This window comes from Gasterosteus aculeatus, chromosome 20, assembly GCF_964276395.1.
Source record: "Gasterosteus aculeatus chromosome 20, fGasAcu3.hap1.1, whole genome shotgun sequence".
NCBI classification, from domain to species: domain Eukaryota; kingdom Metazoa; phylum Chordata; class Actinopteri; order Perciformes; family Gasterosteidae; genus Gasterosteus; species Gasterosteus aculeatus.
In genome coordinates, this window is record NC_135707.1 from 20,253,544 (window position 1) to 20,268,616 (window position 15,073).

Sequence of the window (15,073 nt, forward strand, 5' to 3'; positions counted from 1 at the left end):
TGAGGGAGTCAAACAACTCTACAGTGGCAAAGCCCCGGGTATTGATCAGATCCGTCCAGAGATGCTAAAAGCAATGTGTGTTGGGGGGCTGTCTTGGATGACACGCCTCTTCAACATTGCGTGGAAGTCTGGGACAATGCCAAAAGAGTGGCAGACCGGGGGGGTTGGTACCCCTCTTCAAAAAGGGGGACAAGAGAGTGTGTGCCAATTACAGGGGTATCACACGCCTCCCGGGTAAAGTCTACTCCAAGGTGCTGGAAAGGAGGGTTTGGCCAAGGACCAAGGATTGAAGAGGAACAATGCGGTTTTTGTCCTGGTTGTGGAACGACGGACCAGCTCTTCACTCTTTCCAGGATCATGGAGGGGGCTTGGGAGTATGCTCATCCAGTCTACATGTGTTTTGTGGACTTGGAGAAGGCGTATGAACGGGTCCCCCGAGAGAAACTGTAACCGATCCCTGTTCATTACATTACATTTCATTTAGCTGACGCTTTAATCCAAAGCGACAGTAAGTGCATTTCAACCATGAGGATTCAGACTCAAAAGAACAAGAAATTATTTAGTTCATTAAATAAGCCGATTTACAACTTGCTATAGATAAGAGCCATTACAAGTACAATTTAACACGAAAAGAGCGATACAGGAGGAACAACAAGAGACCAGAAATGCACCAACACAACTTGTGCCCAAGAGAGGAGCTGTTTCTGTTTGGAGGGTTTTGTCTTTTTTAGTCTGTCGAGCCGCTGGTATTGCCTCTGGTGGCAACCCTAGCAGCCACAACAAGCTAACACGCTAACTCGCTGGCCAGTTGCGAGGGAGTTGGCCAGCGAGCGGCGAAAAGCTGTTCGGGTAGCTGCATTTACTTGAAAAAGGAATACCGTGATATACCGGGATACCGTCAGAATCTTTCTAAATATCGTGATATGGATTATTGGCCATACCGCCCAGCCCTAGTGAGTCACAGGACGTTTTACCCAAACCAAGAGTTTGGTAATATCCTCATCTGCTTTGTTTATGTAATGCCCCGAGGGCTGCGGCAAAGTGTGTTCACGAACAACTACAGCGCACCCCAAACACCCCGGTTGTCATCATGGGAGACTTTAAAATTACAATTTAAACATCTGATTGCCAGGTTTTAAACAGTATATTAAATGATATACACATTACAACACAATGCTGTATTGACACTGTGATTCCAAAAAAATTAAAAGACAATAAAAATCTGCCCTAACAACAAACCTTCATCACAGAGATGAAGGACTGTATCAACTCGAAAAAACTAGCATTTAACAACTGTGACAAACTATGAACTTTACAAAAGGAGCTGCACCCGGGGCTAAAAGAATCTGAAAGAACACCATAGCGAGACAATAGAGGAAAACCTCCAGGCCGTGAACCCTAAAAAACTATGGAACACCATGAAACTTGCTATAGCAAATTAACTGATGGTTTAACAGGCGGTTTGAGAACTGTGACTGATCTGCTGAATGCGACATGATGCTTGATGGTAAAGCTACTGATGATGTTGATAAACTAGAGATAAAACCAATCCATCAACAAGGTCTTTAGGCCAGGTCCAGATGTTGTCCCCAGATGTTGTCTCTGCGTTATTATTAAAAAAATGTGCAGTTGAATATACACCTGGCTGGTGCCACATTTTCCAGAGGTCCCTAGACTGTCACACTGTACCAATGCAATGGAAAAAGGAAATCATCACATCTATCTAAGAAACCCTGCCCACAGGAGAGTAATGGCTTCAGACCTATTGCTCTAACCTGTTGTTATGAGGTGTATGGAGAAGCTCATGGTGAGCAAACTGCATCTGGATGTAGGCCCACAGCTGGATACCAACCGGTTTGCATTCACACAGCAGAGAGGCACTGATGATGCAACCAAAAGTATAGTGCACCTAGTGACTAAACACCTGGAGAATCCCAAGAGCTATGCTTGACTCTTTTGCGTGACAGATTTCAGTTCAGCCTTTAACATCCTATAGCAGGAGTATTTAACTAAAATATAATGAGGTCCATTTAGAGAACATTTCTAGAAGCAACAGTCCAGAAGATCACAATTTAATAAAGGGAAGTACGGCTTAAATTTCCCCTTTTGTGTTTCACATTTCGACTCAACAGTCTCAGCCAATTAAAAATAATAAATCTAAACATATTTTAACAATTAAACAGTTTTATAAGGTGTATGTATCCCACTCTCCCAATTTTTTGCTCATTGGCAGACTTGAGCTCTATCTTGTCCTTGTCAGGGCCATTTTCTTCCTCACGTGGACGTGCTCATTGTGCCTCATAATGGCGTTTCACATCGGCACTTTTAATAAGTGCTACGGTTTCTAAGCATATGAGACACACTGGTTTAGCGCTCCAGTGGGAAGTATGAACAGAAATGAGATTAAATGCTCTACTTTTCGTCCACTTTTCTCCTTTTGGAGAGCGCCATTTGTTCTTGCTGCGCTGTCTCACAAATTTCGCTTTCTTTCTTTTTCTTCCTTCTGTTTTTTTATTTGTTCCAGACATATATTAGCTTCCAGTCTCATTGTCCTTTTTGGACATACGCTGTGAACAGTGTATTTTCCAAAGAGGGCAGCTCTGGAGAAGTTATGAAAAAATGTTGCTGCAATTCTAAATCAGCCATCTTGAGTTTTAACAGACTGGAGAGGATGACATATCCCCAAAATAGGGAAAGCTATCACATCAGCTAGGTCAAAATATCCATTTCATTATAACCCTTCTGTGCTTAATGAAAACCAAACTAGCTTAGTAGCACGGTGTGGTGGTTAGCACTGTCGCCTTACAGCAAGAAGGTTCCACTCCGCCCAGTGGCCTTTCTGTGTGGAGTCTGCATGTTCTCCCTGTGTCTGCGTGGTTCTCTCCGGGTTCTCCAGCTTCCTTCCACAGTCCAAAGACATGCTCTGGGGATCAGGTTGATTGGTAACTCTAAATTGCCGTGGATAAGAATGTGAATGGTTGTTTGTTTCTGTGATTGGCTGGCAACCAATCCAGGGTGTACCCAGTCTCTGTTAGCAGGGATTGACTCCAGGCCCCCTGTGGCCATTTATAGTTTTTCAAAATGACCAATATGAGGATCATATTAATTGATGGTGCCTGCCAAAAAAAACTTTAACATATACACAACAGATTCATGACCGTTTTCAATATTCCACTGCTGAAGCCACGTTTCTATAAAGAAGTTTATGATCATTTCATTCCAGGAATAACTTTTAGTGGAACCAAAAGGTTCCTGCAGCCAATTGTTGTCCGCAGTACCTTCGAGGTCGAAAGACTTGCTAAGATTAGGCAAATTAGTCTGCTGACAATGAAAAAAAAAGTAAGCCGAGGTCTGCTGGAGTTCTCAGTGTAGACACATTCTTAAGCCTGCAGTTCAGACTGTTGAAAGATAGACAGACCCTAGGTTTTATCCCACTGCAGTAACATTTATCGCTCAATGCTTTTTACGGACACAGGTTGGATGTACTGAATGAAATGCTGAGGAAGAAAATTAACTAGATGCATCCATCCTCACAGTAAATAAATAAATGTAAATAATTTTGAGTGCTGGATGGTATTTGTTTATACTGTAAAATCTCAACTTTTATTTCTGATTCAAGGCAATGCCATGCTGTCTCGCTTTCATCTATCACTCACCCTCTCAGCTCATTCTTGCCATTGCTCTGTATTTTCCGCCAACAATCAATCCGATTGTTATAGACCACTATAAACCGGTATTCCAGTGGAAGCATTTCAGTCAATACGGTGTCTGTTTAGAAACGATTTTTATGAATTGAATATAATTAATTAAAATAAGCAGTCAAATGGATTTCGTTGTGTGCGGAAGACCCCTAGGTGTACAACTTTGCAGGGGCACATACACGGACATATATCTTAAGTATGGGGGCGCAACTGCCGTGGAAAAAAACATGACTTTTTCTTTTTTTATTCCAGACTTTCTTGCGGGGGTGGAGCGGCCCCCTGATATAATGGTAGGGAAACACTGGAAGTTGAGTGGAGGCCTGCTGTAGGAGTTCTGGCAGCAGAGGTTTGTGTGTCTCTCTGCTTCTCCCTGGTGCAAGCCTCATGAGTACAGTCACAACTGATTAAGCAACACAGGCACTTCACTCTATAAACATCTCATTAAAATCAATTATGTCACTGAAATTAAAGCTAAACGCTTTAAAAGCTGCCTTTCCCTTGTGTCAGCCAATATGAGCATTGCCCCTGATGCTATCTATTTTTCCACCTCATTGTTGTGATACCTCTGTCTCTTTCTCTCTCATTCAATTCAATTCTCTTTTTATAGCCCAAAATTGCAAATTACAAATTTGCCTCCGAGGGCTTTCAATCTGTACAACTGTGTCTCGCAGAGAAACTTAGAAAGATTATCAAATCACTCCACGCTCTCCCAGAGATTGGTGAAGGAGGAAAACTCGGCCATACCAACATTTGAGGTCTAGACCTCTGTACACATTTGACAAAAAACAACCCAACTTTAGTTTAAAAAAGATATTGCAACTCCAACATTACCGAATTGCTCATCGGAATGCCATCACAGCTTGTCTGTGTGTTTGTATGCTGGTGAGGACTGGGGCAGCTAACGCAGTGAAAAAAAATGTTGTTGTTACAACAAAGCAGCATGTTAAACACTGGCTAGTGATGTTGATTTGAACCACTTTACTTCCTGTGTTTGTTTAGCTACCGTGGATAATGGAATTCTCTTATCATTTAAGAACAGTTGAGATTTAAACATTTTTGTTTTTCAGCCAAGTCAATGTGGTGTTCCCCGTTTGGACATTCCCAAACCCTATCCATGTGTTCATTTTTTTTTAACTCTGATATTAAAAGTCACCAAAAGTACTAAGTTGGACCCAAAACTACCTGGCCTCATGGCGTCCTAGCACTTCTTACTGTAGAACCTTTGGACCCTTATGGATTCATTTTAAAGTTGCTTTTAGAAAGCAAGACACAAAGCAGTACAAGTTAGTTAAAGGGGGGAAAGGGTAAATGGCGAGATGGCTTTTCTATGGTGTATTTGTAAAGCGGTGAAGGGTAGCAGCAGCTGGAAACGCGAGGAAACTGTAGCCACGCTGCTGCATCTTTTGATTGATACATAAACACCTTGAAAGATGAGGGTCCACTTGGGATCAAGCCAGGGGAAAGAAGATAGTAGTGTGTGTGTGTGGGGAAGGGAGGTTTAAGACTAAGCCGATTCAGTACCGTCCTACCCCGCTTTGTGGCTACTCGGTCTCGTCCTCCCTGCTACTTAAAGGGCTTAAACATTGAGCATGTTTTTTCTTTGGAACTTCTCAGAGGCCTTATTCACGACTAGTCACTCACGCTCATCAGCCCTTCTTGCTAATCTCAGCCCTGTGCACACAAACTTTTCTGATATGTCACATATTATTTTATCATGAACATAGTGGCATATTCTGCGGTGAGGAACAAAAAAGTGAGCCAGATCCCTTTTAGCATCTACACTTGCATCCTGCTTAAAGGAAATGCACGTTGTGTTTGGAAATAGCATGTGTCATTCCAATTAACAATAGCTCTAATTCACCTGAGACAGGCATGCAAACTGATACTGGGCCTTAGTTCAGAACCAGGCTGTTGGACAGCTCCTCAAGCTGAAAAAAAAAACACGTACACTTAACAGCTCCATTTAAATCAAAGCATTCCTTATCCCTGTAATGCAAAAAAATCATCTTTAAGCAGCATGAGAAAATGTGGTGAAAAATAGTTTTGCAAAAAGATGTTTTTTTCCCAATATAAGTAAGAGTGAAGTATTAAATAAAGATACTGTGCGATTCAGTGTTGCTTTAAAGATCCCATTAAAAATGTAAAACACTTGTTACCTCGTAGAAGGGTGCATCATCAGAGATGACATCATCATCTTGCAAATTGAGCTTGGCTAACTCCAAAGTTATGGAGATGTTTTGAGTTGACAGTCTGCTCATCTTCTCATCATCAGTCCAGCGACAACATTATATCAGCAGTGCTAAATATATGATATACGTGAACCTCTGGCCTTTACTGTGAACACTCAGCAACATAAAATCATCTTTAGGGTGAAAATACCTCCCTCACATTTTCACAGGGTTCACACACATTTTGACCAGTGGATTTCCATGACTTTTCCATGACTTCAAATAACATTTCCATGACCAAATAAGTGTGAAATCTCAGTGTATACATGAAAAAGTGAGAAAATGTAGTATTTAAACTAACAATGAGAATACCAAAGCATACAGTGTTTCCCCCACCATTCAATTCGGTCTCAAGATGTTATAATTATACAATTATCCACTATGGATGAGTATCGTTTGGGGTTTTCCTGATACCAGTGCTAAACCGATACTTATAAAACATACCGGTGCCTAAACAGTGCCTAAAACAATACTTGTTTTCCATTATTTTACTTCAAATTATGGACAATACATGAATTGTTAACAGTTTACAGTAGACATACAGTCTCTGTAAGAGCCGGAAGTGTATGTATTACTTCATTGGAATTTTGGGAATATTAATCATTTAATTTATGGTCATTGTGCAGGAACTAGAGATATGTAACTTGTATTGAACACATTTATGTTGGATTGACGCTCCTTGTGTGTTTCCATGTATTGACGTTGTGATTGCAGTAGGTGCAACACAGAAGAGCTGCATTAAGGCACAAGAGCATATTGTTTATCTGCCGTGTGACAGAATGTAGTAATTGTATATTATGTTGACGCATTGCAGCATAAAATAAACACAAAACGAAAAGAATCAAATGATCTCCTGTCATTCAAGGAGGAAAATTAAGTCACGTGTCTGCAGCTTAATACGGCTCAATGACAAAGAACACCGAAGCAACGCCGCAACACCCTTTGTTTACAACTTGGAACTGCTGCTAGCAGACGGGCAGCGCACGTACAGCGCCGGTGGCCGAAGAGAGAGACGTGCTGCTCGGCATGGTGGCTTCGCTAGCAGTCGCCCTCTGATGGGGTTTCTGTAGTAGCTTCGCTAGCAGCGGCGCAGTGATGTCTGCTTCCTTTAGCACGGCTCTTTAATGCCGCTCTCCCATGTTTAAAATATATAATGTTCCGCCTCCACATTACTTACATTCTGCTCGTCCCGGGTCCTTCTTTGTCGTAACTCATGAGATGCACTTTTCCATATGTAGCCAACCACGGTTAAATCTACACTTCCCTGACACTGGATGATTCCTATGGAGGACTAAAAGTGCCACAATTAAATAAATAAATACACCATTAAATAATTACTTAAATGTGTCATTCATTAATTAAAATTGGAATTAAATAAATAAATGTGTCATTAAATGTGTCATTAATTAATTAAAATACCGATTCATTGTATGTAAAATGCATATATAACTATTTCACTATTTACATTTACATTTCATGATCCTGCGTTGCAGCGCTTCATGAATTACTTAAAACTGTCAAACTGACCCATCAAAAGTTGGTAGGCGGAACATAACGCCTGATTGGTTACCCTGTGCATCAAGTCAAGACAAATCAATTCCAGATAATGGATAGCTGCAGAGCTACTGAACACATTCCAATACACTGGGTGACGCTATTCACCTCTACGTTGGTTTGGATACGCTGTTAAACAGAACTTTCATTGCAACGGCTAAAAATCAAGGAGATGACGCGGTCCTGCTAGCCCCAATGACCAAGGACGCAGACGCCGTGCGAGGTGCAGGACAAAATGTCAAAAAGTTGCCCGGAGCTGCTGAGAGAAGCAGCGAATTTGATTGAGGAAGCTCTGAGCAGAAGTCCAACGGCTCCGGCGGCTCAGTCACAGCAGATACCGGCCGCTCAATCACGTACACCTGTCCAAGGTAAGCTAAGTAATTTCATGTTAGCCAGGTGTGCTACTCACTAATGATTCGGGACACACGTGTGGGTTAAATTAGATCGCCTCGAAAATGTATTTGTATGTGGTATTATGATGTTTCGTGCGCGACACGTTCGTTGTTAATTGGTGGAGCATAAAACCCGCTAGTTAGCTAATGGTGTTAGCTGGTTTGAGCATCCCAAGATAGAAGTAGAGACTGTTTTAGCTGACTGGTGACCGTTGAGCGGTGACGTTTTTCTGTGTTGCAGCGGAGGTAGCAAGGCTCTTTGCGCCATACAACATTGGAGCCAGAAGGAATATGACGAGACGACCAGCACAAGTCCAAGTTAGCCGAAGAAGCTACACACATACTGTCTGTTGTTTGGCTGACCACAATGCGGATAAAATTCCAAGCGTACTGGTTAAAGCTGAACTTCCTCATTCAGGACTTGGAGAGCAAAAAGTAACATTTTCAGGTCAGTGCGAAACTAGGCATTTACCAAAACAAAACAAATTGTGTTCATTGAAATTATTTGCATTTAATTGTATAGTGACTCAAACGTAATTCATTTTAATACTGTGAATAATAGTTATCACAGGCTTATTTGCTTAATTTAAGGTGAGGTGAGTTATGATTTTGTTTTGTTTTTCTCCAGGGAATGACCACGATCCCATGGTTATAACAAATAAACTGATGGAAGTGTTTCCGAAGCTCCAACAAGGGGGAGGCTTTGAACTTCTAAAACTTTTAGGATCTACTCGCAGTCGAAATCTTGCATTGCTTCAGTGTCCCAGCACTGGATACACCCTTGCCTATCTGAAAGATCCATCGACGATGATTGGGCAGGCTACAATCTACATACGTCCACTTCAACAGGATCTACCCTTAGATTGTGTACATAAATTTACAGAGACCTAGTTTAATACATAATCAAAACAAAGATTACTGGTGACTTTTAATCATTAATTAAAAGCCATTTGTTGTTAGGAGAGCTCACGTCCTGCCTCTGGTCCAGTCATCCCCTGCATCACTTGTCAGATGGAAGTTCCCTTTTCAGAGATGAAGCTGCACAGATTGAGCTGCAATGGGTATGTACTTCCTAAAGCAATGCGAGGGTAGCATATTCATTTTCTTTGGGAATATGTCCTCTTGGAGTGTTGTGCACACAAATAAGCCAGTATGACCATTTCGATTCTGTTCACTTCGAGGACACCCATGGAGGAAAGAGAACAAGAGGGAGGCCAAAGGGAAGAAAATGATAGTGAGACAGCCCTAGTCAGTGACAGTGTTCCAGTGAGGTCTGAAACATCAGCTGAGAGTGCAGTAGTTCCAGCAGTGATGGTCAACGAGGAGTTGGATCGCAAAGAAACAGACAGTGGTATGTGTCATCACAATAGTGTTGCTATAAGATTGTGTGTAACTGAAAAGTCAATAGAAAGCGAACACTTTTAATATAGAATTGGATAAGATAATAGTTACAGGCAATTAATAACATGCACCTGTTTTTTTTATTTTTCTAATATTTAGTTTTTGTTGAATGCCGTTTTTATGTCAACTCGGCGTTGTGACAGATTTTTAAGCTATTGGGTCCCGCGTTTTATCAGTGAAATAACATAATTTTCCTCCTGTTGTGTAGAGTGAGAGGGTATCTGTATATGCAGGTAACATGCCAACTCACAATATGTCTCTGGAATAGATAACTTTGTTGTTGTTTGTTTAGAATGGAAGATTATTGAGGAACCCACTCAAGCTGCCAAAGTTTTCAAAGAAAATCTGCTAAGGGAACATGCAACTGGGAAACCGCTTAGAATGAAGATGGATGTAAGGGAGTCTGAAGAGGACCGGGAACGGGAGCTTCTCTTATTCTATAAACAGCAGCAAGAATGGGCATGTCCACTTCATTGTACTCTGGTTGGTAAGTAATATAAAGTTTATAATATAAATACATCAGTACAGTTTATACCACTCAAGTAGCATATATGGAATTGTCCCATTGGAAAATGGGAGAATGGAATGCACAAAATTATATAATTGATAAAAAATGTTATGTATGTGAATATTGTGCACAATATACTCTTATCTGGAATAATCAATATTAAGGATGCTGTTCTAAATTACAGCCAATATAATTTTGACTATTTTTCTCCCTTGCTTGTTAAATGTTAGCTAATCAAGTTACCCGTATTTGTCTGCCACTTTTTTCCACTGTGTTATTATCAGTATTTTATTTCAGGTGATCTTGCTATCGGAGAGGGAGTGATGCGGTACTTTATGACAACAATCATATCCAAACTCCAGTTTGGATTCAGTCTAGATCTTGGTAAGTACTCGCACACGTTCTGGTGGTTGATGAACGCAGATATGTGCTGTTTAGCAGAGGGCCGGTGGGCAATGTTTTGTGTCAGGTAAATCAGTAAGTCAGTAGTAGGATATACAGGGGGGTTGCATTTGAAGTGGTTTGGGGTCTGTAAGTCATTTTGGAGTAGGCTACAATTTTGTTTAAGTGAATTCTACAAGCAGCAATACCACAGGCCAAGTAATCGCCCGTTCCAAACAGGCACATTTTCAACGGACACTGCACTAGTATGATGTAATTTTATGTATTTAAGAGGTTAGTTGTTGTGACTTTATTCCCTGCTCTCTTGGTACTTTACAGGAGGAATGGGCCGAACACTGCTATTTGAGGGTGAACCTGACCATCTTGTTCCAGCAGCATCAGAGGCACTTATTGAAAGCAACCTCTTCCGGGTTGCAGGAAGGATGTTGGCCCACACTTTTCTGCATGACGGTCCCCATGTTACAGGATTAAGTCCTGCTGTAATTCATGTACTGCTCAATGGGGACCCAGAAATGGCTACTGTTGTTATTGAAGACTGTCCTGATCTGCACATCAGGAGCATCATAGAACTGGTATGTAACCTAAAAGATAATTTGCCATGTAAAAAAATATTGCTTGGGCAGATATAATAAATGGTATGGTCCTTATTCTAGCTTGAACATGAAGAACTTACACCGGAACAGAAAGCCACAGTTTCAGATCTTTCCATGTCTTGGGATCTTCCGGCAGTCACCAAAACAAATCGGAGATGGCTACATAATAAACTTCTACTCCATGCAGTGAGTTCCTGCTGGTTAAGTGACAGAACTCATTGCTGTACTTGTTGAAATTATAGAATGTATTCTGAACCCTGGCTTGTTAATGTTAACACAAGAGTTTAAGTACTCAAGTTTTAATGGGTTTTTATAAGACACTTTATTGTGCTTTTATTAACATTTTGTTCTACTGTGCCAACTTTTGTCAAATTTGGGTTAAGGATTTCTGCTGTAATATGGGTCTGTCTGTCTCTTAGGTCGTTGGGAGGACCATGCGCCAAATTAAACAGTTGAGAAAGGGACTGAAAGATGTGATTGTATGGCCCCTGCTGACATCTAGGCCAGATGTTGTCCCACTTCTTTTCCCCAAAATGGCTGAAATGCAGTTCACACCCCAGGTAAGTCAGTAATTTAGTTATATTTGTGACTTAACTTAATGAATTTTACGTCTTTTTTCCATGACTGAGCTGGCTATTTTTCCATTTTCCAATAATGTGATCTGCATCTCCCTTTTTAAAATTACAATTTGTTTTCTTTAAGATGCTCCTAGAAGAAATCACATGGCCAGTTGAGGACAGTGATGATGAAGACTTTGACTTGGACACCACCTGCCGCATCACTGGCTTTCTAAGGATGTTCATTGAAACGGGTATAAACCTAATTTCTCTTTACAAATGCTTCTATGTCTCATGGATAGATATGATCAAATAAAGTTGAACTAAATGTCTTCAATCCATTGTATGACTTTTAGCTTCATCAGGTACCCTGGCCCAGCTGCTGACATTCTGGGTTGGCTGGGAGATGCTTCCTCCTGAACTGACAGTGGTGATTTCTGAGGGAACCCTTCCTACGTCCTCCACATGCTTTGAAACACTAAAGCTGCCAGCTCATTTCAAGATCTACATGGACTTTGAGAAAGCACTTGTCGCTGCTATAAAAAGTACTGGATTTGGGCTTGTTTAAGTATTTTCAGACACAAGTTCAGTGTCTTTGAAAACTGATTAACACACTGCAGCAGTTGACTTTTTATTTTATTTTTATTCGGCATATATATATATATATATATTTTTTTTAAAGGAAAGCAAACTTTCAGTTTTTGACTGCTTGTTCTAACACAAAAAATAAAAACGTGTCGGACATCAGTCTAAGATTCTTGATAACACTTCCACAGTCTCTACATATAGTCTAAGCGCATCAGTAACAGAAACTCCTGGAGCTGGCAAAATTGCAACCTCTTCATCTGAGAGCTCACGGGCCAGCTGAACCTCGGGGACTGACACAGTGCCTCCATGAAGGCTGTGAGGTCCGTTCCAGTCGATCCCATACTCTTCAGGAATCTGAAAAGATGACAAGCATAATCAAACTTGTACTTAAAAATAGTTTGACATGTCCTAACACAAGATTGTTATTTTTGGTCACCAAGTCAGTGAGAAATTGTTAGTTATTAAAGTTTTGTGAAATAATACAGCTGTAGTATGCACTGTAGAAACTACAGCTCACAGGTTGATCTTTAAAAGCTTGGGAGATTTTAAAGACAATATAGTAAATGTTCCATTTAAAGTACCACATTTAGCACAATTTTTTTCCTCCCATAATTCCTTTTGGGCAAACACTTTAGAAACGTGTTTAAAGTTGATTGTTAACCTCAGTAGGATCCTCCTCAGGGCCTTGCTCTCTGTAACGTCTCCAGAGTTGCTGTGGTGACTGATTCCTTTCAGTTCTCAGACCGTGAAAGTTCCAAGCATCTCGAAAAGAGTCTAGGCTTTGCTGAACCAGTGGAAGGAAAATCCGGTGCAGAGCGAAAAGATGGACTTCATTGTCTGGATTCAGTGTTCCCTGATCTTCCAATGAAGTAAAGATCTGATGGAAGAGGTCCAGGGCATGTTCATAAACATCTCTCCACATCCTCTCTATTCTGTGTTTAGGATAAAATTGTCAAATTGTTAATTTATGTGACATATGCTAAAGTACATTCAACTGGTATTTTAGTTGTGTGAGCCTAGTTGCCAAACATATTTCTTTACCGCTGATTGTGGACACTTCTGCCTGTGATGTGTGAATTCCTGTCGGTACCTCTGCTTCTGATCATGAATTCTGCTACATCTGCATTCTCCCCCCCTTTATCAGACCGTACCCTTGATGGCAGCCCATACTGCTCAACAGCGGCGATAAAGCTCTGTAAGACCGTATGAGCTCTGTTATTGCCAGCCACAGTCAGGTAGACCACTAAACGACTGAATCCATCCACCCCACCGTGGACAACAAATCTCCACCTGTTGCAAAGACATGAAAAGATACAACTTTATTGTGAAACAATTGTAATGAAACATCTAGAACGATGAATTGTTTATCTGCTAATATCACTGACCTGATGAGCTTATGGTGGCCATCTATATGCCACAAAGAGTTTGGGCCAGGCACAAAATACTGCCGTCGCCTTAATACACGCAGCCTCAGACGTCTCATGTAGACTCCCTCTGCATCTACTCTGCGTAAAGACTCTTGCAGTCTTGAGACTGAGGGGAGGAACATCCGGACAGCTGAGAATATTACTGTCAGATATTGTTCCACCTCTATTAAACAGGAGGCTAAAAATCACAGGACATGTCTATCCTGATGATAGAAGTCAGCTGTCCTGAAATGTGTGTTTCTCTTCTATTATACACATTCTACATCTCAGAGGCGATGTCTTTCCAAAAGCGGGCTTCCTTCACCTTTCAAAAGGGCAGAGCTCCGAATTAAAAATACATTTAAATAATGCCCATATTATTATACTCACTTGGAACACGCACACCTCTTGCATTCAGGTGACCACGCATTAGCTTGTAGCCGGTGTTTGGATGACTTCTGTGAATTTCACTTACAATATGGTCCAATTCCTCATCATTCACAGCTGAATAGAGATCTGTTTTTCTGTAGAAACAAAAAAAACACAACATTAAGTAATGTTACCTTAAACGCCATATTCTTTCAGAGTGTATGAGAGCAGCAATTGATAAACAGAAACCTCATGAATTTAGTGTAAATACCTTAAACTGTGTTGTTGCATGCACCTCCTGATGGTCCTCTTTGACACTCCGAACATCGCTGCGATTTGAACTGCGGGAACTCCACAAAGAACTTGATGCTCCAGAACTGCACTCGGTATGTCAAACGGCAAACGCCCCGGTCCCTGTGTGTGTTGGGCCTGATGCGCCCTGGTACCAGAGAAGCGGTGGACAACTTCTTCTAGATTTGTAATTACTCTGTGGTCGATATCTTCGTCAGAAAGTGCGGAAATGACTCCAACAACTTCAATAAGTTCCTCTGCTTTACTAGCTACATGCTCGGACTCAGCAGGTCCTGCTTCTACATCCCCTGCTAAGTTTAAAATGTCTCTCACCAACTCCCTGGAAAGTTCACGGAGATCCTCCATGTTTCTATCCAGGTACTTCAGACCAAAGCAATGGATCAGACTAGATTCGCGTTAGCCCCGCCCACTGACTTTGATGGGTCAGTTTGACAGTTTTAAGTAATTCATGAAGCGCTGCAACGCAGGATCATGAAATGTAAATGTAAATAGTGAAATAGTTATATATGCATTTTACATACAATGAATCGGTATTTTAATTAATTAATGACACATTTAATGACACATTTATTTATTTAATTCCAATTTTAATTAATGAATGACACATTTAAGTAATTATTTAATGGTGTATTTATTTATTTAATTGTGGCACTTTTAGTCCTCCATAGATTCCTGAGCTACCGAACTTCTCAGTTAAGACGCGTTTACACAGCCGCGGTGCGAATTATTTGCGCTGCGAGTATCAGAGCATTCTGTGTCTCTTTAAAACCCTATGAATGATTTCAAACGTAATCTTAAATGAACCACATGATTATAGAAATATAACAAATTTCCATGACTTTTCCAAAACTTTTAGGATTTTCCATGACCGTACGAACCCCGTATTCAAAAAGGGATCCAGAGCATGTCTTCCACTGTTATCCCTGACAACCCTGGACACTCTCCACAAAATAACAGTATAGTAAATTGACTTACATTTCGTCTCTCCTTCCAGTGGAGAAGGAGAGACTCCCACACATGCACTAATGGTGTCTGGGTATGCAAAGTACTCACTATCCGGAT

The 15,073-nt window shown here is 40.9% G+C and overlaps 3 protein-coding genes across 5 annotated transcripts in view; 1 reads left to right on the forward strand and 2 right to left on the reverse strand.

Moving 5' to 3' along the window:
- The window catches only part of grik2 (glutamate receptor, ionotropic, kainate 2), a 214,978-nt gene that overhangs the window by 74,849 nt on the left and 125,056 nt on the right, over positions 1-15,073 (reverse strand). The window lies entirely within an intron of this gene.
- LOC120823632 (uncharacterized) lies at positions 7,212-12,080 on the forward strand. Its single transcript, XM_078095322.1, has 12 exons — positions 7,212-7,851; positions 8,117-8,323; positions 8,504-8,742; positions 8,836-8,936; positions 9,057-9,226; positions 9,569-9,763; positions 10,082-10,168; positions 10,505-10,758; positions 10,840-10,965; positions 11,199-11,339; positions 11,482-11,590; positions 11,693-12,080. The coding sequence occupies exons 1-12, from the start codon at positions 7,719-7,721 to the stop codon at positions 11,902-11,904; spliced, it is 1,974 nt and encodes a 657-aa protein (XP_077951448.1). The 5' UTR covers positions 7,212-7,718; the 3' UTR covers positions 11,905-12,080.
- LOC144389724 (uncharacterized) lies at positions 11,960-14,678 on the reverse strand. 2 transcript variants are annotated; one of them, XM_078095324.1, is made up of 6 exons: positions 13,971-14,678; positions 13,721-13,854; positions 13,310-13,457; positions 12,966-13,214; positions 12,586-12,856; positions 11,960-12,278 (listed from the first exon to the last, which is right to left on the reverse strand). In XM_078095324.1, exons 1-6 carry the CDS (start codon positions 14,354-14,356, stop codon positions 12,081-12,083), a joined length of 1,386 nt encoding a protein of 461 aa, XP_077951450.1. In that variant the 5' UTR covers positions 14,357-14,678; the 3' UTR covers positions 11,960-12,080. The 2 variants fall into 2 exon arrangements, with proteins under 2 accessions (XP_077951450.1, XP_077951449.1); XM_078095323.1 differs by having other exon boundaries at positions 13,310-13,481; positions 13,971-14,487.